General features: G+C 46.2%; 9 protein-coding genes across 10 annotated transcripts; 5 read left to right on the plus strand and 4 right to left on the minus strand.

The window, feature by feature from the left end:
• Positions 1 to 632: 632 nt before the first annotated feature.
• GL218_03533 (Pre-rRNA-processing protein ESF1) lies at positions 633 to 2,663 on the plus strand (the record flags this gene model as incomplete). Its single annotated transcript, XM_033580097.1, has 1 exon — positions 633 to 2,663. One exon carries the CDS (start codon positions 633 to 635, stop codon positions 2,661 to 2,663), a length of 2,031 nt encoding a protein of 676 aa, XP_033436308.1.
• Positions 2,664 to 3,040: 377 nt separating this feature from the next.
• GL218_03534 (uncharacterized protein) lies at positions 3,041 to 3,821 on the minus strand (the record flags this gene model as incomplete). The annotated part of the gene is made up of 3 exons (XM_033580098.1): positions 3,041 to 3,324; positions 3,428 to 3,653; positions 3,732 to 3,821. 3 exons carry the CDS (start codon positions 3,819 to 3,821, stop codon positions 3,041 to 3,043), a joined length of 600 nt encoding a protein of 199 aa, XP_033437634.1.
• Positions 3,822 to 4,924: 1,103 nt separating this feature from the next.
• On the minus strand, positions 4,925 to 9,718 carry GL218_03535 (Phenylacetaldehyde dehydrogenase; the record flags this gene model as incomplete). The annotated part of the gene is made up of 5 exons (XM_033580099.1): positions 4,925 to 5,223; positions 5,287 to 5,797; positions 5,907 to 6,242; positions 6,322 to 6,620; positions 9,055 to 9,718. 5 exons carry the CDS (start codon positions 9,716 to 9,718, stop codon positions 4,925 to 4,927), a joined length of 2,109 nt encoding a protein of 702 aa, XP_033437633.1.
• Positions 9,719 to 10,739: 1,021 nt separating this feature from the next.
• On the plus strand, positions 10,740 to 11,721 carry GL218_03536 (putative serine threonine protein kinase protein; the record flags this gene model as incomplete). Its single annotated transcript, XM_033580100.1, has 3 exons — positions 10,740 to 11,083; positions 11,240 to 11,572; positions 11,655 to 11,721. The coding sequence occupies 3 exons, from the start codon at positions 10,740 to 10,742 to the stop codon at positions 11,719 to 11,721; spliced, it is 744 nt and encodes a 247-aa protein (XP_033437636.1).
• Positions 11,722 to 12,768: 1,047 nt separating this feature from the next.
• Positions 12,769 to 14,697, plus strand: GL218_03537 (uncharacterized protein; the record flags this gene model as incomplete). The annotated part of the gene is made up of 3 exons (XM_033580101.1): positions 12,769 to 12,835; positions 12,965 to 13,281; positions 13,444 to 14,697. The coding sequence occupies 3 exons, from the start codon at positions 12,769 to 12,771 to the stop codon at positions 14,695 to 14,697; spliced, it is 1,638 nt and encodes a 545-aa protein (XP_033436312.1).
• Positions 14,698 to 15,741: 1,044 nt separating this feature from the next.
• On the minus strand, positions 15,742 to 17,906 carry GL218_03538 (Gephyrin; the record flags this gene model as incomplete). Its single annotated transcript, XM_033580102.1, has 3 exons — positions 15,742 to 17,435; positions 17,489 to 17,567; positions 17,634 to 17,906. 3 exons carry the CDS (start codon positions 17,904 to 17,906, stop codon positions 15,742 to 15,744), a joined length of 2,046 nt encoding a protein of 681 aa, XP_033436315.1.
• Positions 17,907 to 18,641: 735 nt separating this feature from the next.
• On the plus strand, positions 18,642 to 19,269 carry GL218_03539 (Ribonucleases P/MRP protein subunit POP5; the record flags this gene model as incomplete). The annotated part of the gene is made up of 2 exons (XM_033580103.1): positions 18,642 to 18,852; positions 18,911 to 19,269. The coding sequence occupies 2 exons, from the start codon at positions 18,642 to 18,644 to the stop codon at positions 19,267 to 19,269; spliced, it is 570 nt and encodes a 189-aa protein (XP_033436314.1).
• A 7-nt stretch (positions 19,270 to 19,276) lies between these two features.
• On the minus strand, positions 19,277 to 20,462 carry GL218_03540 (GPN-loop GTPase 2; the record flags this gene model as incomplete). 2 transcript variants are annotated; one of them, XM_033580104.1, is made up of 3 exons in its annotated part: positions 19,277 to 19,942; positions 19,998 to 20,323; positions 20,399 to 20,462. In XM_033580104.1, 3 exons carry the CDS (start codon positions 20,460 to 20,462, stop codon positions 19,277 to 19,279), a joined length of 1,056 nt encoding a protein of 351 aa, XP_033437229.1. The 2 variants fall into 2 exon arrangements, with proteins under 2 accessions (XP_033437229.1, XP_033437230.1); XM_033580105.1 differs by having other exon boundaries at positions 20,378 to 20,462.
• Positions 20,463 to 20,809: 347 nt separating this feature from the next.
• On the plus strand, positions 20,810 to 22,040 carry GL218_03541 (Mitotic checkpoint protein BUB3.2; the record flags this gene model as incomplete). The annotated part of the gene is made up of 3 exons (XM_033580106.1): positions 20,810 to 20,822; positions 20,911 to 21,249; positions 21,316 to 22,040. 3 exons carry the CDS (start codon positions 20,810 to 20,812, stop codon positions 22,038 to 22,040), a joined length of 1,077 nt encoding a protein of 358 aa, XP_033437231.1.
• Between the last annotated feature and the right edge of the window lie 743 nt (positions 22,041 to 22,783).

Here is a 22,783-nt window from a genome sequence, read left to right on the forward strand (position 1 = left end):
AGCCCCCCTAATGATCATAACGAGCAAATCAAGACTAAAAGCAGCTTTCTCAATACGATTTATGAATGGTCACACCTGGTAACGAAGACCTTCTAAGCTGATGTGGTGATAGGATACTAACAGGCCTATCAGATGCAACGGTGCCCCTCCCCCACTAGGTTACAAGTTATAATTTACAACAGATAATTATGCACTGTATAGAATACGGTATTGAGTATCCTGTTTGTGGATAAGGAGGAGACGTTGGTGAGTGACGGAGGGGCATCAAAGATGTTTCAAGGAGAATAAAAGTTACCCGCACCCGCACTTATAACAGTTAGTTACATAATACGTGTAGTTATGTCCATATAACCTAAAGTAATGCATATATATACCCATGTCGTGTGGTCGTGTAACATTGTGCAACTATTTATGCAATTACCTAACTCTAATCTATAACGTGGGCGGTAAGAATGGAACTCATCATTCACCGCCTTCCATAACAAGAGAAAAAGACCGGACGAATTCTAGACCCACTAAAATTTTCAATTGTCCCACTATTTGCGACAACTTGCAACTTTACATGCGCAAACCTATAATCAGTTAATTGAAAAGATATAGTAGTGCTCATACTAAGGGCCAATCGATTCAATATGCCTAAAAAACAGTCTAAGAAGCAAGATGCCCCATCTGCTACGGGTGACTCTCGATTCGCCAACTTCGAATCCGACCCTCGTTTCCGCCTACCCTCGAAGAGTCGAACCAAGACTACTATAGACAAACGCTTCTCACGTATGCTAAAGGATGATGATTTCGTTGCGAGTGCCAAAGTCGATAAATACGGCCGCAATTTGAAGTCGGATAATAAAAAGAAAGCCCTGCAAAACATATACGAGGCCGAGGATGACGAGGGTGCAGAAGTGGATGAAGATCGTGTTGTCGAGCGCGAACTTGAAAAGGCCAATACCAAATATGACGCGGCTCGTGGTGGTGGATTCTCCTCTTCTGAATCCGGCTCGGATGACGAAGAAGACAAAAACGAAGAGGATGAGGAGGCCGAAGTAACTACATCCGGAAGTATGCAAAGGTTGCGCGACGCTCAAGCAGACGTCGAAACTGGAGAGGTCACGAAACGGATAGCGATCGTTAATCTAGATTGGGATTATATAAAGTCTGCCGATTTACTAGCTCTCTTCTCTAGTTTTGTACCCAAAGGCGGACGGATCGAGCGAGTTTCTATCTACCCGAGCGAGTTTGGCAAGGAGAGGATGCAACGGGAAGAGTTGGAAGGGCCTCCCAGGGAGATCTTCAAGAAAGCTTCCGAGTCCCAGGACGAAGAATCTGAGTCTGACTCCGAAGATAGTGGCGACGACGAGGAAGATGACGAAAAGATAAAAAACGACATCCTTCAGGAAGGCGATGATCAAGATTTTGACAGTGATGCACTTCGAGCGTACCAACTGGACCGGTTGCGCTACTATTATGCCGTCATGGTATGCTCTGATACGGCGACAGCAGAGAAGATCTACGCTGCAACAGATGGCACAGAATACCAGTCATCTTCGAATTTTATGGACTTGCGATTTATACCTGACGATGTCACATTTGATGATGAGCCGAGGGATCAGTGCGATTCCATATCGCCTGATTATAAACCAACCGAGTTCACAACTGATGCCTTACAACATTCTAAAGTTAAACTCACTTGGGATATACACCCCGAGGAGACGACTAGGAGAGAGGATATCAAGCGGGCATTCAGTGGTAGTCGCGCAGAAATCGAAGAGAATGATCTGCGCGCTTATCTCGCAAGCGATAATAGTGACGACGAGGATGCTCAGAGTGAAGGAGAGGAGGACCAGGCCGAAGTAGCTGATGATCAACCGAAATTGACGAAAAGGGAGTTGAAAGCAAAGAAGCTACGTGAAGCTCTCGGTCTAGGCTCCGAGCCGTTAACACGGCCTTCTAAATCTGGACCGGTTGGAGATATGCAAGTCACATTCTCTGCTGCGTTGATGGATGATGGTAAAAAGAAGAAAGAGCCGGATACCGAAGAGACTACGATCGAAAAGTACATGCGCAAAGAGCGAGAAAGGAAAGCTCGGAAGAAGGAGAAGGTTGTAACGAAGCGTGATGAAGGTTCTGACCAAACAGATGATGATGATGAGGCCGAGAAACCTCAAAATGACCTCGGTTTTGATGATCCCTTTTTTACAACCGATGAACCCGTTAAAAAGTCAAAGCATACCGAAAAGAAGGAGGAACGCCGCAAGAGGCGAGAAGCAAAAGAAGCTCAAGCAGCCGAGAATGCTGCTCAGAAGGCCCAATTGGAGCGACTCATGGCGGAGGATTCCAAGGATGCTGCTGAGCATCTCGATCATTTCGACATGAATGAAATTTCTCGCGCGGAAAAGCAGAAATCTAAGAAGCACAAGAAAAGAAAGAAGGAAGTGGAAGACCATGGTGGTCTCCAAGAAGGATTCGAGATGGACGTTGAAGACGATCGATTTAAGGCTGTCTTTGATAGCCATGAATTCGCTATTGATCCTTCGAACCCGCGATACAAGGCTACGCCGGGAATGAAACAGCTGCTTGAGGAGAGGCGCAAAAAGCGGAAAACAGACACCGATGCGACTGATAGACAGCAGCGACAGAGCAGTAAAGCTAAGAAACAAAGGAGGTAGATGCAGGCAAACTGGAGTAAAATTCAATACCTTAGGTACATATCGCCTCTGATATACTCATGTTAGTTCATAGGTTAAACCCGCTTTATAGCTTTGAGTGATATATTCCTACGAAATCTAGTCTTCGGTATTATTCGTAATACGAATGTTGGCACGTAAATGCCCACGGTATCATTCTAATAAAATTTCTAACTTTGAACTTCACTTACCTGCCACTCGGAGACTAAATGCATACGTTTGAGTTATGTAGTATCAGGTGGTGAACGTGCTTTCTTGACTATCTACAACATAGTTTGGCCTAGTGATGGCTCGCTAGGTGCTCTCTCCTAGGGTTTCTCCTTTATCCATAGTCTGAGTATTCACCAATCATAGGTCGATCATGCGTATTCCCAAGCATCCGGTCCAGAGGACGTATAAGTCCTTACCCCAGTATTTAAGCAGCCCTCGGGTCCGTGACCAACGTACATCTGATACGTTCTCTCTCTTGGCTCGCCCTCGCTAACCGGGCACATCAGCCAGAACTGTCCGGCGTTTCCTAACACTACAGGGGCTCCAAACGACTCGCTGCGCTGTCTCTCGAAGCCGGTAGAAACGGATCCCTCGGGCAGCGCCCCGGAATGCGGTATAGTGTATGACAGCGAGCCATCTTCTGCGATATAGACTACGGGGTGTGGTTTAGCTTTCTCAAACGTTGAAGCGTGGATACTAAATATATAGGTAGGTAGGTAGGTAGGTAAGTATATATATATAAATGTCTCTCTTACCTTGCTGTCCGCCCGGAACTCCAACGTTTAGGAATAAAGTGTTGTTGCCGCCTGTGAATACGGTCTTGGACCCGGGGTAAAGAGAGCAGTCGAGGTTTTGTACGTCCCCGGGACAATAGGCGGACGTGTTCTTGTTGACGTAGAACTTTCCGCCGCTGGCGTTGATGGCGTCGCCGTTGAAAAATGTGTTGTCTTCGGTGGGCATTCTCCAGACGCCGGCAGTCCACTTGTGAGAATTAGTACCGAGACAGACAGACAGACATCTAACTAGCTAGCTGTAGGTAATGTATTGGATTTTACGTACGGGACCCTCTGGGACGGACCCAGCGCGCGGTATGATGGCTGCTGCGAGAGTGACGGCCGGGCCGACGAGTAATGCTGTGAAGGCTCGCATAGCCGTGGCGTAGTTATATAAGTTAATATACTGGTGAGGTGAAAGGACTGATTTGATTCGAAAGTATTAAGTACGCAGTACAGTTATCGATCACGGTTATTCCAAAGATACGGAAGAGTAAGTAAATACCTTAAGTTATGAATAAACGTGAAGGTGCGAGCGCATTTATATGAAAAAAGGTTAACTCTATAAAAGCTCTATATTCGTATCGATAAAACCACATGGGACACGAAGCTACATGTATGTCATGGCACGTTACCTAGGAGGGATAAAGCGTTCAACTAGGTATAAATAATGTCGTAAGGTCGGGAAATGCGACGTCGCAGTCGGGCGTTTACGTACGTAGGTAGGTTAGCTAGGTACTGGGTAAGTTAAGAATCTAGCCTTACCGGATAATATGTAGGTACCTAGGTAGGTATCCATGCGTCGAGAAGCGCAAGTATTTTATATTAATACGAGGACAGACGTAAGAGAGAGCGTCCCGTTTATGCACGGCTCCATTCGCTGGCAATTGCCTAATTATAGCTCGACACGTTTGGTTGCATTGGATTTCGTGCTAGTGCCATATATTCATTCTATTGCCATATATTCGTAGCTTTCGGTATAGCGCTGGGTATGAGCTGTGTTGAGTTTTATATATTATAAAGATTATAGTGAAACCGAGCTCCTTTACTTCAGGAAAATCTATAGTATGGGTTCTAATTACTAGAATGGCTAATGTTTTGGTTGTGATTATAATCTTGGCTAGTTCTCCTATTATTCTTAGTATACCGGCTTTATGGGAACCTGTTAGTTAGAAATCAAGTCAAGTTACCGAAACTGCCCTTACAAGTATTATACCAGTCTATCTAATATGATGTCTATCAAGAGGCTCTACTTCGTCGTAAACTCTTACCTAAGGGCCTTTCACACTGTCCTGTAGCGACAATTCGATATCTCTAGTAACAAAAATATCACCTAAGAGTTATTCATAGAAGATTATATCATGGTTCTGCGATGTTATGTTACTACTTTCTACTCGCAAAAATAACCCAATTCTCAGATGGGAAATAAGATAACTAATGGGTATGATCCTTCTCTTGCCTATGATAGCCGCTCTATCGTTATGTGGTGCTATCGGCTAGGCGAGTGTATATGCTCTGTACATTGCAACATGCTTTAAGGCCATCGACTGCCATAGAAATTCCGAGTCCGCTCTGCTTGTGACTTGAAAATGGGGTAGTAGTTTGGATCTCAGCGTGTGTGTTAATCCAAATATTACCAGCCTGAAGCTGCTTCCCCAAACGCTCAGCTTGGTCCATATCTCGACTCCACACCGATGCACCAAGGCCCATGTTGGTGTTGTTAGCCCTGGAAATGACATCGGCTTCATCTGACCATTTCATCAGGGGAAGAACAGGCGCTATTATACATGGGAATCAGATTAGTACTAGTATTTAGGTCATTTATCTGCGATGTAACTCACCAAACTGCTCTTCTATAACAACCCGTGCGTCCTCTGGTGGGTTATCCATGATTGTTGGGATAATGTAGTAACCGTTCATATCGGATAGGGGCTTCGTGCTCCCCGTTTCGACCGTAAGCTTTGAGCTTTCGACATTCGCGAGTAAGTCCTTGACATACTCAAAGTGATCTATATTGGATATTGGCCCTGTATAAGCGTCCTCGCCGGAGCCCAACTTCAAGGTTTTCACAAACTCGACCATCGCAGCTAGAACCGCGTCATAAACTGCTTCGTGGACGTAAATTCGTTTCGTCGCTACGCATAGCTGGCCCGAGTGCGAGAAAGCGACAGAGGCGATTTTTATCGCCACAGAGGTAGGATCGACGTTGGCACAAACGATAGCTGGATCATTACCGCCTAATTCCAGTACCACTCGCTTCACTGTCTTGCTACAGGATTCCATCACCTTTTTTTCCACCAAAGTACTACCGGTAAAGCTCACCATTTGAATATTCGGATGTTCGGTTAGTAACTGCGGTGCTCGAAGTCAATGCATGCTTTCTGGAGCTCGAAACAGATTCTCCAGAGGATAATCTATGGTATAGGGGGGGAATAATTATCAGGTGTTAAATGCCACTTACAGGTCCCAAATCGCCATCCCCACTCAAGGCTTGGAGCACACCAGGAGGAAAAAAGCGTTGACCCAATTCGGCAAACTTAAGGCTGCAATAAGGCGTATAGGGAGATGGTTTCCATATATAGGCGTTACCGGTCAGTATAGCAGGCGTCATCTTCATACATGAGACTTGAACAGGAAAATTCCAAGGGATAATCCCGACCACAACACCAACAGGTGTGTATCGAGTAACAACTTTGCGTCCTTCGGAGTCTTCGATGACTTCGCTAGGAAGGGATAGCTGGCAGAATCCCCTGAGAGTTTGAACACATGTACTAATTTCGCGTCGAGCCAAATTGATCTATCAATACAAAATAAGCTCGTATACGTATACGGTAGGCAAGGGGCTCGCTCGGATCTTGCACTGGAAATATACTTACGGGCTTGCCAGTCTCCTTCATTAGGATCCGGACAAAGTCTTCGGCTTGATCTTCGATGGCACTGGCATATTCTCTGATTGCGCTCACACGTTTGTCCCAGGGGACCTCGGCCCACGATTTCGCTGCTCTCCCGGCTGCTTCAACAGCTCGGTTGACATCGTATAACGAACTTATTGGAACCGACGGGTTTTTCTCCAAAGTAATAGGATTTATGCCGTAACGGACATTACTCTGGGTTAATGAAAGTTCCCCGTCGATTACATTGTAGAATATATCAAAGTCAAGAGGATGATGGTATCCTATCTTAACAAGAGTCATTCTGTCTATACTTTACCAAAGGCTTCTAGACTTGTATATTAGAAGTGCTGAACTAAGTAAAAGGCAGAGGGTGAGGATGAATGACATTTATAATGAGATAAGCTAAAGATTAATAGTTATTGTCAAGTTGCATTGTCATGCCATTTCTTGTGTGCTGGCATTCATTCCGATACCAGCACAAGCCAAGGGCTTATACATGCATTTGCCTGCCGCTTTTACGAGAAGGATCTGTGTATCTTAATATTATAAGTAGGTAGCTAATCTAAAGCCGCGACTCCAATTAGCATGCAATGTGCAAAACCGATAGGTTATAGATAAGGTAGCCGCTCATCTAAATTGTAGTATATAAGATATCTATTCCCATTGGAGTTGTAACTATATGATCTCGATCGTTTATTCTCGGGTGGCGGACGGCAGAAAGACGGCAGGCGATAAACAGAAAACCGCCAAAACGTCAAAATGCTAAAAAAACATATAGTATATTGCATACGCTTTGGTGGCTTTTGGTTCCTTGCGAATCATATGGCGTAATATTGGTGACACAAATTCTATGGGCGCCGTTCATATGATGATTCGTACATAACGCTGTAAAAAGAGTAGTTCTCATGATATGGTCAGCAGACGAAACTGGCATCACTAATAAAACATGTCCACGAATTAAGCGATCTCGAACCCTTCTACGCCTTCACTTGCCATCTCAGCCCATACACGACCGTCCATTACTTTGAAATCGTCAACCATAGCAAACCCCACCAGTCTATATTGACTCTCGTCTTGTTTCCGTAGAACGGCAGGAAAGTCGACTCCCTCGAGGATAACGAGAATATCCCCGACCTGGGTAGTCTGCGGGCAATGCCCGTAAAGGTTTGTCTCCCGGGACGGCACAACAGAAGAGCTCCTAAACAATGACCTCCGAGTGACAGCAAGCTCATGGCATAGTTTCCAAAAATAGAAAAGTTGTACAGAACCCTCCTTTTTTAATGCCGATAGAATCACGTTTGAAGGGAGACTACTCATTGTTTGTATTGTCCAAAATATCGACGAGTTACTTCCGTCAAAGGCTCTGAAAAGTGTCCCGGGTGGGACTGATAATGACTGGCTTGGGCACGTATAGAAGTCTCGGAAAATAGAAATATTCCGCAAGTGAGTGTCGTCTGCTATGGTAGTATATTCATTGGCGGTTTCTTTAAAACCGTCACTCGCCCAAAGGATTGTCCCAATCACAATCCCCTGAATATATAAGACCATGAGATCCTCGTTGATATGACATAAACCAGAAGTTTTGGTACCGGCATATCCTCGTTGACCCAGAAGACTCATATCGAACAGCTCGGAGGGGAGTTGCATTACATCAGTATAATCACTTCCAATCTCGGCGTATTTCGAGTTGAACCATTGCCGCTTTCTTCCAAAGTTCCAGTCTGGGACCCAAGAGGGTTGATCAGCTAACTTAGGCCCTGATGCACACAATAATATCTTCGAGTCCTTTGTCCATCGTAGAAGTGCTATAAAAAGTTCTCTATAGAGGTCGTGGCAGTGCGTTCCTGGAGTCGGATCGGCGACTTTGACGCCAAGCTTACGGAGTACCGAATGCACTCCGTGGGATTTGTCCCTGGGATCAGTCGCCGCACGTTGCCATATTTCCCGTACTAAATCGGCGCCTAGAGTAGTACTAGCATCTGGTAATTGTTCAGTAGGGAGAGAATGCCTCTCTGAGTATGTTAGCAGCTGGGATGACAAGGTTGAGAATACGTAGTAGCGAGTGTGAACCCAAGCTTCTCGATATTTGCGAATGCTAGCTTTTGCGTTAACTACGAGCCAGAGGATGGTGAACAAAAAGTGTACAATCTTGTAAATGCAATAAATGAGCAATAAGGGAAGGAATATAACCCATAAGATGGACCCGAGAACGACCTGGTAGATTAGAATGATCTTTGCTATGGTAATCCGGTAATCCGCCATCATCCTCGAGTCCGCGTAGCTAGTGGTTATTGAGTGATCACTGATATCACCGGCTAGGGAGGGAGATTCATGGATTTTCATCCATAATTCGGCGAGTCCCTGCCATCTTTCGAAACCGGTTGTGTCCACAACACCATCCCAGGGTAAACCCAGATTATGCCAACCTCTTGTCCTGCATGCTTCGAGAACGTAGGAAAACCAGGTCAAGGCGTACAGCATATGACTCCAATCTAAGGACTTAGTACCACATCTAATTCTTATCCTAGATGCAAGAAGAGTTTCTTGCAAAGTCCAAATGCGACTGACCCAAGGTCTGCCAAATATCTCATCCATAAAATCACGCGAAGGTAGATACCGGTCTCCAACTATAAGGAAATTCAAGAGACGATCTACCCAAACAAGTCAAATCCTCTCTCACAAATATAATCTTTGGCCCAGGTTCGTGAGACTTACCTGGCTTATTACGGGGGTGGAGGAAACCTTGAATATTGCAGTTGTAGAATATTTTAAAAGCTAGTTGCCAATATGTCAATGGTGATATTCCCTGCCGAAGGGCTCTATCATCTCCAACAATATAGTTCTGAAAACCAGCTACCTCCAAGTAGTCCATGACTTTGTCAGATTGTAGTGTTCCAGGACCGAGCCAGACGCAAACGGAGGCAGCCTGCGAGTATATATCACCCATCAACCGAATCTGGTGGAGCTTCTCTTCTTCATCGGCTTGGTTAATGCAAATTGCATCAACCCACAGAGTTATAGACCCATCAATATTCCGATCAGGGTCAGGAGAATCGCGCAGTTGACTCAATGCTTCCCAGCAATTGTCTGTTATAATTTTCGAGTGCCTACCGCACCTTATCGTCCGCGGCTCCTTAGATGACACCTGACCCCAGACATATGATAGGGCAATAAATTTCGGGCGTGGATTCTCGTCAAGATCGACGACTCGTAACTGGCAGCGTAACTCATATGGATGATTCTGGCTAGCATCGGAGCTGCCGGATTGGTGTAGTTGCGAGCTCCCACCAAAATCCAAGACTCGGATATATTTTTTGTCTTTACAAAGACGAAGTGATGTATACAAGGCTGAAAAGGGTTCTGAAACTGTGTCATTCATGATATATTTCTCATCGAAAATCTACCCCAACGTCGTAGTATATTAACACGTTCAACTTTTATTTACCGTGGAAAAATCGAGGTGCTGAGCTGAAATACCCCGGTCTGGGTAATGGGACCTGCCAACACAGCAATTGGGAGGCCAATCGGATTATTCTGGGGATAGGCGCCCTACTCTGACCAGTTGAACTCATACGAGATATTTTTGAAAGACTTGATAGTTGAAAACTAAATTATATATATCAGATAATGCTTTCAAACCCTTATCCCTCTGAAGCCCCTGACGAGATTCGTGATACGATCAGCAGTGTGGCAAAGCTTCGTGAGTATGTCATAGAAAGCGATACTATTATATTAAGCAATATTTTATTAGCTAGGAATTGCTAAGAGTCCTTACTTCGTCAACATGTTAGAAGTGGTTTAGGAAATATATTCTCGTTTAATTGTAACTGCGGCTAGGAGCTTTTGCACCTCTTCCACCAGATCATCTCTAGAGACAAGTTGACCCCGATCCTTCTCACCCTTTTCCTCCTCCTCATATGTTCCCTGGTGGTTGGCTTGCTGTACAGCCTTCAATCTGACTTGACCCGCTATCAGTTCGTCCTGACCAAGAATGATAGTGAGTAGTCAATCTTGGGAACCAACTATATAGTACGTCCTCCTCGGGCCACGCTCTATCCTCATATCCTAACAAGGGATAAGTTCACCCGAATGTAGTCATACATCCTCATGTCGGGAGAACGCTCTAAACATGATCAACACTAAAGCCGGCATATTCTCCTTCGGTGCCGTCTTGGGCGATGCTTACGCGTGGGTAAAAGGGGGCCCCAGGGAGAGAAAGCCAAGTACAACGAACAACGGAGAAGCTATCACCAGACTATTAAGGCATCCCGCGGAAGTGATTATGAGGCTTGTTTCTACGATGGTGTAGGCTGTGTTTACATGTAGTTGACGAAATGCATACAAGCATTCGCAATCATTATCAATCCGTTGGAGATAGTATCACGCCCCGTGCCATCGACATGATTGAGAAGCACATGCTGCTACTCAACGCCAATAACCACTACAATGCTAAGCAACTGAAAACTCTGTTAAATGAGATTTTTGACCTCCCAAACGATCAAAATCATCGCCTGCCGCTTGATACACTACCTTCGGATATATTGCCGATGGAGCCCGAGCGAGGCCTGTGTCTCACAGCGTTAGGAGAGCACATCGCGAAATTACAATCTACCTCTGGCTTTAGTGCAAGAAGACCTCGGGACGCTATCGATATAGAAATTAACGAGCTCGTGGATGGCCTCAAGAGTAATGTACCCGGCCGGCATCACATCTTCTTCTTCAATGATTCCACGACCATGGAGAAGTACGCGCAGTCGATCGAGAGGACATCCCTCGCGCTTCTTCGTCTAATTAGGGAGTTAGAAGAACACAATATAGAATTCTCCTTCGCATCCAACCCAACATGCCTACATCGCAGGCGGTGAACCAAAAAATCGGCCGACATAGTGGCGTATCACAGCTACCGCCGCGAGCTCGGACTGATCGAGCCCGGTTTCGGGCAGCTCGTTGACAGTGTGCTCATCCCTTACTTACCAATCCGGAAATCAGGCGTGAATTTCAACCTCTTCGCGAATAAGCCGACGAGCATATACGTTTTTACGGATGGTGACTGGGGCGATGACCAAGAGGTCGCCTACCGCGTCGAACGGCCGATAGAGCGGCTAAACAAGGGACTCCAGGAGCAGAAGTTGGATAAAAATCACATCTCATTCCACTTTGTGCGGTTTGGCGATAGTGCGAATGGCAAAGCGTATCTGAATCATTTGGACAGTTTCGGTAGGGACGATAACTGGTAAGACATACCTCTTCAACTGTGTACCTACTAAGAAACCGTTTAATAGGAGGAATAAAGGCTGGCTATGAAATCATTATAGGGATAATTCCGATATTAAGACTGTCTTCAGTCCTGTAAAGTATATTATCATTGGTCCGCTTGTCTAACGATAAGTCCAACGATACCCGGAAAAGGGGGAGTGGGTATAAGGTATGGCACCACTGGTTGTGACGTCGAAACCACATGTTTTAGTACTCTGTATAATAGGTCTGGTCGTTATATTATTGGCAGTATATGATTTACGCGACTTTTTCATACAGGTTATTTTCTACTTGATCTAGCTGATGAGTCGCATCTGTATGAATCCTGATGTAAAGAATAGGGGTTATACTTCATTACCCATTTGACCCGGGCATTATGTATACGCTACTTATATAGCTTCACTCATGAAATTATATTATCATACACACAAAGAATATATAATACGAAAGGGGAAGCTCATCACTTTACCGCTAATACGTTGGCCGCCGAAATAAAAGGGGTAGCTAACAGGAAGCGGTGCACGGGCCTAAAACTCATTTATGTATCAATATGATCTCGTAACTATATGAACTTATACTCAAATAAGTAGGCTACTCTATACCTTGAGCTTCTCACTATCACATCTAACTATTTACTCGCTACTCAACTTAATAAGGTCCACACCATTACCTCTCATCAGCGTGACATAGCAACTTCACATCCAATTTATACCAGTCAAATATATTGCAAGGATGTTCTGCCGAGTAAACTCCAAAGAATCAGTCAGTGATCGACGAAGCGGTCCCCTCAGACAGGCCGACCTCGCAAGCGCCATCCTTTCCCCGCACAAGCAACCAGCGGCGGAACAAAAGAAAACACACACGCGCGCGCGCATATATGTTAGGTACCTAACATACCCTCCTGACCGAGCTACCTACCTTCTTCAAGCTGGGTGCGATCAGCAATCTTCTCCAACGACTGGATCTACCTATTAGAGAGGTAGTAGTAGTAGAAGTAGTAGAAGAAGAAGAAAATCCTCTCGGAGATTTTAGACTAGAGCTGAGCCGAGTCTTGGTGTCTCATTGGATATCATCGATCGTGGCTAGCAGTTAGCAGTTAGCAGCAAGCAACCAAGCAGCACGCAAGCAAGCAAAGCAAAGAGTCTAGATTGGACTAGTTAGACCGAACAAATCATGACTTCGGATAGGGTGCAGGATTCATCTTCACATGCCTTTCCTACCAAGCAGCTCACGATCCTTGGTGCGTAACCCAACCTACCTATACCTACCTATACCTACCTTACCTACCTTACCTACCTTACCTACCTATCTACCTACCAAACAATTCCTCCGACATTTTATCCTGACCAGTCGCAACCCCCAAAAACAGCAATATGTCGGTTCTCGGAGCCAATCGCCTTCAACTCCATCCTCGCGTACACGTACGTGATGGTGCAGGACCTGCACGGCGGCGACGACACCGACGCCTCCTTCTACGCCGGCCTCCTGGTCTCGGCGTACGCCGTCGCCGAGGCCCTGACCGCCATCGGCTGGGGCGCGCTCTCGGACAGGTACGGTAGGAAGCCGGTCGTGCTCTTCGGGCTCGGCGGCGTCGCCATTTCCAGTCTCATCTTCGGCCTGGCGACTAAGTACTGGGTAGCGCTATTGGCTAGATTTATCGGCGGCGCCTTGAATGGGAATGTTGCCGTAAGTGAAGCCTTTTTACAGGTAGTTAGTTATTCGTTGAAATTTGGGTATTTTCTTCCTCCTTTTTCGTCTTATTTAATTACCTGGTCTATATCGGCATTTTTACATTTCATATCATGGCTTGAATAATTAGGTTAGGTACCTAACTTACACCGACTGCAGGTAATGCAAACGATGGTTGCGGAAATGGTCAAGATGCCGGAGCACGAGCCCAAAGCCTACGCCACCCAGCCCTTCGTCTGGACTCTAGGCGGGATTATCGGATCCGCCATGGGAGGATTTCTAGCCCAGCCGGCGGTATTCTATCCCTCGCTATTTCCCGCCGATGGCATCTTCGGACGATACCCTTATCTACTGCCGAATCTCGTGTCGGTCATCGTCATCGTGTTGGCTATTATACAGGGGATACTTTTCCTCGAGGAAACTAATCCGCGACACGGAAAGACTACCTATCTTGAAACCGTCTTCGAAGACGATGACGATGTCGTCGATGAGCGTACTCCGCTCCACCGCCGTCCCAAGGATCGAAGATCATCCGCTCGGAGCCACTCGTGCGCCGCAAGCGATAGACCGGTATTTATCGAGGAAAGTCTTCCGGTGCCAGTCGAGCAGAACTTCGATCTGAGGAGGTCGTCTTTTGGGACCGTGCGTTCGATCAAGCTTCTTCCTAGCTCCCCGAAGCAGAACGAGGGGTTTAATGGCCGGGCCTTCAATTTCACCATCATAATGGTAACCATCGCACTCGTCCTAGTTTCATACCATCAGATGGCGTTCAATACCCTTCTACCTACGCATCTCTTAGATAGGCCAGCGGCGGCTCCAGGCCAACTTGATTTGATCGGTGGCTTGGGGTACACTGTCCACGACGTAGGAATCTACTTGTCTGTTAATGGGATCCTCGGTCTGCTCATTCAGGGGTTCATATTCCCGATTTTCGTAGACAAGATCGGAGTATGGAAGTCGTTTCTCATCAACATCGTTTTCTATCCTCTAGCATACGTGGTCATGCCTTTCTTATCTGCTTTGCCCCCTTCACTTGTATCCCCCGGAATTTATTTCTCCATGATCCTACAGAGCCTCTTCGGTATCATTGTTATTCCCTGCGCTCTCATTCTGTTGAAAGATGCCACGCCGTCTCCACTCGTGCTTGGGAAGGTCAACGGATTAGCTATGTCTGCTTGCTGTTTAGCTCGAACCGTATCCCCGCCACTAGTAGGTATCATCTACAGTGCTGGTGGTTCCGCGGCTGCTTGGTTTAGCTGCTCTGGCGTCGCAGTAATCGGGATTATACAACTCCTCTGGGTACCAAGGAAGCATGTACGTACCGTTATGGTCAAGAACAGTACGATGGTGAGTAAAAGCCGGCCGGATTTGCGAAGTGAGGAAACAGAAATCTGTCCTGCTATATCGGAGTAATGCATTTCGAACATTATCATTTCCACGAAGGAGTCAGAAGCGCATATGATCTCTTGTTCTTTATTAATTTTTACTTGCATAGAGATTAGGTTATTAGGGCATTGGGTATATAGATTGGCATATTTTCTTTTAGTATTTATCATATCAAGGTCAAGTTGGGATAGAAAGGGGAACAGGACTACTACACACGAGGTAATGATGTTACGATCTTATGCGTCGATAGATTGGATATTCGACGACCGCATTTATCGAATTTGGAGCAGCAAGGTATATGATCTAGCGATAATTACGTAGGTAGATAATAATTCATGCATTTTTCTCTCTTCTATAATGTTAGGGGCTGTTCTTGGTTGACTAGAACGAGGCATTGTTGTTGTATAGCAACAGAGAAAAAAAATTTTTTATCAATTGCGATACAGCAATTTGAGTTATCATTCGACAGTAACTTGGCCATTAGATGAAAGAGGGAAAAAAGAACAAGGCAAAGATTAGAAAATTTTCACGCGAGAAAAGAATTGCCAACACCACCACCTCGTGTGGGTGCTAATAAAAATGAAGAAAAATATAAGGTACAAGAGGAATCTAACCTCTAAAGATGGACTCGCGGGGAATCGAACCCCGGACCACTCCCATGCTAAGGGAGTATTATACCACTAAACCACAAGCCCGTACTATGATGGAGCCGTGTGAGAGATGAATCTCGGCTGTTGAAATTTTTGCGTTGTTGTATTTAATTATACGACTAAGAATTTGTAAGATGGGGCGACGATGGGGCTACGAATGGGGGCAGCCCTAATCAAACGCGATTGCAGACAAACCAAACCCACTTGCGTATGAGTTTGCGTTCTAGCCTTCTAGGTGGATGCGATAAATTAGGTAGCGTTAGGCGAATTGTAAGTGATATATTAGGTACCTATAATGGTAGAAATTTTATATAGGTAATCCGAACGGATATGATCTTGAATAATACTGTTTGTTATCCGTATTAAGTTCTAAAGTCCCCCTTTAAAGTATCGCGGTTAGTATATAAAAAAAGACTAGAATTTATAACTCGCTCCGAATGCCGCCCATTAGAAGCGCATCGACCTTCGACCCTTTCTTGAGAGGCTCCTTGCCGCTTGGCATGCACAATAAGCAATTGGCGCCTCTAAGACTACCAACCTTAGAACTTCGTTGACCTCCCGTGCTGGCAGCAAGCAGATTTCCGTCTTTACCCACAGAGACGATTGCGCGATGATACTCGGGCCGCGTCTTGTCTAAAACAAAGTCGTGTACGAGTCTTACGGGGACCCTTGTCAGGCCGGCCGGTGAGATACCCGACATCTGGTGGAGAGAAGGTAGGACGAAGAGATGGAATGTGACGATGGCAGAGGCTGGGTTGCCAGGTAAAGAAAATATGACTTTTGTGACTCGTTCGCCAGAGTTGTCCTTTACGGGAACGGTAGCAAACGTCGTTGGTTTGCCTGGTTTCATTGCGACGCGGCCAAAATGGATTGTCCCACCTAGTGACCTTTCGATTGTTGGCTTCAACAAGTCGAGCTCGCCCATTGAGACTCCTCCTGTAGTAATGATGAAATCAACGCGCCGTAATGCGTCTCTTAATGTCTCTTCCAGGGTACCGGGTTTATCTGCAGTAATCCCTAGATCAACAACCTCATAACCACACTCCTTCGCAGCGGTCATCAAAGTGATCCTGTTGGTATCGCGTACTTCTCCCAGTCGTAAATCTCCAGGCCGATCGTGCTGAACGATTTCGTCCCCAGTAGATAAGACTCCTATGACTGGCTTACGGTAGGCCTTCACTTCGGCAACGCCGACAGCAGCAAGGAGACCTATTTCGCCACCAACTGCCGAGATCTGCTCGCCCTTACTGAGAATAACTGTCCCTGTCTTGATATCGCTACCAACCTCTCGAATATTCTCTCCTTCTTTTACTTTGTCAGCTAGGATCTCTACCTCCTTCTCTTCCTTGCCATCATCAGTCATAGTCTTCAAGATTGTATCCTCTACCATAATAACGGAAGTAGCCCCCGGAGGGAGTGGTGCTCCGGTAGTGATCCTAGCAATTTCCCCTTCCTTCAATGGCTGAACTTCTCCCGGCGAGGCATGAGACACGGAGACGACGGGGAAAACGCCTTTCAAGTTCCCATCGCTAGGTACAACCACTGCATAACCGTCGACAATACTCGCTCTGAAAGCAGGGACGTTTTCCCTCGCTTGCACATTTTCGGCTAATACATGGCCGGGCAGCGATCTGTCGACTTTCAACGTAACGGCTTCTGGCAATGGTGTGTGGTCCTTAATCTTGCTGAGGGCATCGTCAACCGAGAGCATCGGATAGGGGGATTCTCTGTTCCTACGGCTAGGGCCTAAGCTGGGATCGTTGGACAGTGGATTCGTGCTAGGTGCCGTATGTCTAACCAAATGACCATGACCGTGGCTATGACCATGTCCATGTCCATGATTATGGCTAGGTGGATGGTTATTCCCGTGGGCGTGATGATGATCGTGAGAATGTGAATGGCCTCCACTAGATTTTATGCCAGCTTCTGCCTCAAGCTTCTTGATTCCACCTACATGTAATGATCTAGAATCCATACCCGCAGCCTGGAGACATGCGTGTGGTAGTGTTTTTAAAACTGCCTGTAGATTTTCTCGGGCACCTTTTGGAGATCCCGGAAGGGTTATGATAATTGATCGGTTCCTGATACCTGCAACTGGACGAGACATCATGGCGACTTATATGGTTAGCTAATAATCTTATAATATGTTCCAGGGGTTGTATACTAACATGGGGTGACGTTTAAAGAAGCTGTCAACATGCCATGCACAAGTCCAGGCGCGGGTTTATGAATCAGAGCCGAAACAGCCTGAATTCAGTCAGCAAAACTGCTACATTTCTTGACTATATAATACACTCGACTTATATCATTTACCTCTGGTGTATTGTCTGCCACCGCAAAGCCCGTCCCCCCAGTTGTAAGTATGAGGTTAAAAGTCTCAGCAACTACGTCCGTCCATAACATAACCTGTTGTTGAATTTGAGGGACAACATCAGGAACAATTTTAGTATCAACGAGCTCCCAACGCCCATCCCCTTCCTCTTTAAGGACGCTTCTTAGGGCTGCCTGAGAAGCATCGGTTGATGGATCCCTAGCTGCTGTCGTAGAGACGATCAGTAATGCGACCCGTAAGGTAGCATTAGACATGGCTCCCGTAGACTGATTCAGTAATTGTGAAATTGGATTAAGATTTGAATCCAATTATAACTTGGGGAAATCTTCGAGTGTATGCTAATGGATGTTGAATTGAACTAAATAAAATGAAGATTCTTGGTGTAAGTGAATCTTGGACCTGTATTGTGTATGAGAGAAGCATCATTAGTACAGTGCAAATGCGGGGCTAGAATATGTCAGCTTTCACTCAGTCAAACAGCTCATCTTTCACTGAAAGAAGGGGAAGCTTATAATGATTTTAAAGATTTATAAAATATAATTCAATTATAGATGTTTATAAGCTGCTTCCTAAATAAAATCTTAACATATACATATAAGTACCTAAATTAGTAACAGGTACCTCATATGAGTCTGTAACTTCCACAGGTAATACATCAATATAATACATCAATAGCAGGCTTTATTTCACGGATTATGTCATACAATCTCCACTGTAAAGTGTTCCCGTTGCACTGTACCATGGCATCAAGCTTTAGGGTGTGCTTCGTAGCTTGAAAATCCCCACACAATTCCGATAAGATAAAGCTTCTCCCAACAACGGAAATTTTACCTATTTCGTAGGTAGCTAATGTTCTTGACCCAAGTCTTCACTTATCTTTTCCGCGCAACGCGATTATCACGTGTTAGAGCGTATCCTGACTGCACTCATGCTCCTATAACACTGGGAAATTCTGAGAACCCCGAAAGTGGATGGCTTCTTAAGAAACAATGGTCCGAATCAAGGAGCGTTACCTCCTCGTGAAGATCCTCTACCCGAATGAACTTGGCAGTCGCTCTGATCTCCCCGATGTTGTAGTTATCAACCAGCCTACGGTCGGCCAGCTCAACCCCGCAGGTCTCCTCAGGGGCATACGTGCCGAGGTTGCAAGTTTGTTTGGAGACTACGGCTCGGGGCTTATCGAAGGCGGAAACTTAGGAGGTGAGTCAGCAGTGTGAACTCGTCGCGACTTATACACAGCTCACGTTGGCGTTACTAGTTAAATACTTCTCTCACGCCACCTCTACCTTTATTTTGCGTATTTCGCGATCATCATATCGCCTCGTATGGGCCGCTCTCACCTTCATGAACAGTGTTCCAGTTAGGAATGGGAAACCATGCGTCTTCCGTGTTGTTCACGTAAGCGGTACTATGCGTAAAGTGGAGGAAGAAGCTATCCGTCGCGCTCGAAATCTCATTTTTGCGGCAGAAAACGACCACAAAGAAAAGGCTAGGGACTCCTTTAGCAATATGTTCGGGGAATTCGAACTACCGCAACGTGAAGTTGCCATGACAGACTTACTGGACGTTGGAGACGATGGTAACGACGTAGAGATGAGGGAACTAAGTGACGGCTGAGAAGACATCACTGCTTTTTGCGAACTACCTTAATCCCGCTATCGCCTGTTGGTGGCGGCATTCCGTCGAATTCGTCATCGTCATCATCTGGGATTAGGTCTGGTGTGGTAGTTCCCGTATCGCCCTCCATTCCTCTGCGCTGCTCTTCCCACTCCTTATCCTCTGCTGCATCATATACATCTTTCGCGTCAATCCATCTCTCTTGGATGTCTTGGACTTCCATCATCGATCCTTCGTTGCGCATTGCAACCTGCCAGACCGAGTCATTTGCGCCTTCCGCACCGCCGAAAACATAACCACCCGCCCTATCGATAACTCGCAAGAGATGCGTCATGCTCTTCTTATTTTCAACGGCGAGAACTTCGAAACGAACTAGAGCAAAGCTCTCTACTAGGTTGGCGACAGCTTCGTTTAGTCTACGGAACTTATCACTGCGCATTGCAGGCGATTCCTCTTCAAGGATCGTCATAAGGTACGAGAGATCTTGTACTTCGGTGTAGTAATCGAGGTTGAAGGGCAGCGGGTCGTAGAATGAGACTTTATCGATCTTGGTAAGAACGTTTATATGAGGAAGGTCCATCTGGAGCATGGCGCGAAGGGTTAGTAGTAGGTTGGATATGTAAAGGGAAGGTTGAGTAAGGCAAAAGCTATCGGAAAGATGAACGGCGACAAGCTACAGTTCGTTAGTTTCTTGGGTCTAGGAAAACATGTTTACTTCAAGTACATACTCGGTAGCCCAATTTTTGGAGCTTGAAGAAAATATTCCGGAGTGAGTTATGATGCGTATATAACTCAACTTGACCAGGACAGTCAAAAAGAATATATGATTCTCCCAGCCCCTTTAGTCCATTCTCAAGCCATTCCATGTTGTTCTCAAGCTCTTCAAACGCGTATAGTATACCACCGTTTGGTCCAAGCTGGTCATCATTCATGATCTCTTCGAGGGTAATTAAGTCGCGAATATCTAAGGCACAGGGGTAGCTCGTATGGTCGTTGGCAGGATCTAAGTTCACAACAGAACATTCACGTCCTATCGCGCTCATGAACTGGTGCACTGTAAGCAGTTAGAGAACCTGGCTACTCAATAAGGAAATCATAAAAGAGCTACATGTAGTTGGGGGTAGCTTACTGCCATCACAATAAGTGCTCTTTCCTGAGCCTGGACTTCCCAAGACAAGTTGTGCGAATGGCATATTGTACTTTTGTGTAAAAGTATAGAAACCTATAGTATTACGTAGCTAAGAAGTATAGGAAAGTGTATAGGAGAGAGTGAAGAAATGGACAACGGGAATGCAGGCTGAAGATGGTAAAAGGGAAGCTACAATTGCCCCTCCATCCCACTTCAACGAGCTTTGGGGAAAATTAAAGTGGATAAAGGTAAAGTGGAACCAAGCTTGTCTTATCACTGGGGTAATTTGTACCCCTGTAAAGTCTTAACTTATTGATATTTACTTCGCCGACTCTTGATTGGTATTTTATCATCTATTCAGTAGAGAGCTTCATTCTCCATATATTACCGCGTAAACGTTCCAAAAGCATCATGGCACCACCAGGTACGTTACCTAATTGTCTCCTACTATTCAAATTGGACCGATTCCCAACTCATTCGGCCGGCAATTATACTAACAAACGCGAAAACAGCAACGCAGTTCGAGCTCGCGCAACCGCCCAACGATGCCATCTCAGCACTCGCCTTCTCGCCAGACTCGCCGTCGCGCTTGCTAGCTTCCTCCTGGGACAAGAACATCTACCTATACGACACGCTCCAGAGCGGCGACGACGGAAGTCACGGGATCCTGCTACAAACGTTTGAGAACCGTGCGCCGGTGTTGGACGTGTGTTTTGGGAGAGATGGCAACGAGGCTTTCAGCGCCGGCATGGATTGGCAGGTCCGGCGCATCGATCTCGATAGCGGCGAGCAGACTACGTTAAGCAAGCATGCTGCGCCTGTGCGGAGGGTCGTATATAACAAAGAACACTGTAAGCTCCTCGAGTTGCTTGAAAAGGGAAATCAGTAAAAGGTGTCGTTAGACTAACTCGTTGTAGCTCTACTCTTATCCGCCTCCTGGGACAGTACCTTACACGTCCACGACCCATCGAACCCCTCCCTCTCCCCCTTAATCGTCCCTCTCCCCGGCAAGCCGCACGCCATGGCTGCCAGCCCGTCTAAGGTGATCGTAGCCATGACATCGCGACTAGTGCACATCTACGACCTATCCGCCCTTTCCAGCGCGCTGGCCTCGCAATCCGGAGAACCGCCGCAGCCGTGGCAACAGCGCGAGTCGTCCCTAAAATTTCTGACGCGCGCCGTAGCTGCCATGCCGTCAGACGCCGGGTACGCGACGTCGTCGATCGAGGGGCGCGTGGCGGTAGAATGGTTCGACGCGAGCGCCGAGTCGCAAGCCCGCAAGTACGCCTTCAAATGCCACCGCACAGCACACCCGCAAGCCGACGGCAGCAGCACCGACGTCGTTTACCCCGTCAATTCGCTCGCCTTCCACCCTGTCCACGGCAGTACTTTTGCCAGCGGCGGCGGCGATGCCACCGTTGCCCTGTGGGATGCCGAGGCCAAGCGCCGCATGAAAGTGTACCAGAAGTTTGCAGACAGCGTCGCGGCCCTTGCATTCAGTTCCGATGGGCGGTATCTCGCCGTCGGCGTGTGTCCCGGTTTCGAGACGGGTATGGAGGACTACAGCGGCGAGGGTCGTACCAAGATCTTTGTAAGAGAGCTCGGCGAGAACGAAGCCTTACCTAAGGGTAAGGGTAAGTAGGCAAGTAATAACAGGCCAACCGAAAAATTGGAAGTGTTGCAACAACGTATAGCTGTATCATTTATCTACCAAGAACTTTCTAGGGACCCGGAGCTGACTGGCGTTAAGAGCGGAAGGGAACTTGGAATTCTATAAAATGCAATTTTCTATATTTTCAACATCATATAAGTTCTCGAGTGGTCACGACTATCTTGTGGCCTTGGCTAGCATTCGTTCGCTTTAAGAATAACATCGCCAGGCTACCTATAGTCCTTTACCGTGACATTGCTTCTGATCATTTTGAGAATAGGTTCCAATATGTCACGAATTCCTCAATTTGATAATATAGTAATTGATCCGTCGTACATTAGGAATCTAGGTAGGTAGGTAGGTACAAATATAAAAGCTAATATAAAGCTAATCCACCTATCATTGCCATAGGCATAGCTAGTGGTTTCAAATCTAGATCCCTTCGAATCAAGTAAAATCGGAGTGCTTACAGGGTATAACATGGCTAGGTGTAGATCCCATCTATTAACCCGATCTGCTGTTCCCAAGGTCCGGAGATCCCGGCCCGGTCTCGTTCTCTATGCCACCAAGAACAAAAATGGCCGAATCCCTAGCGCTAGACTCTCGGCTCCGAGAGCCATTAGGTGTACCTTCATAACTATCTTTTTCAAGCACTTCGTCCTCATCGATCTCGCTTTCATCATACGTTAAAGGTATAGTCATATCTTCTTGATCTGCTTCATATCCTTCTTCAT

Source organism: Daldinia childiae, assembly GCF_008694065.1.
Source record: "Daldinia childiae strain JS-1345 chromosome Unknown Scaffold3, whole genome shotgun sequence".
Lineage (NCBI taxonomy): Eukaryota > Fungi > Ascomycota > Sordariomycetes > Xylariales > Hypoxylaceae > Daldinia > Daldinia childiae.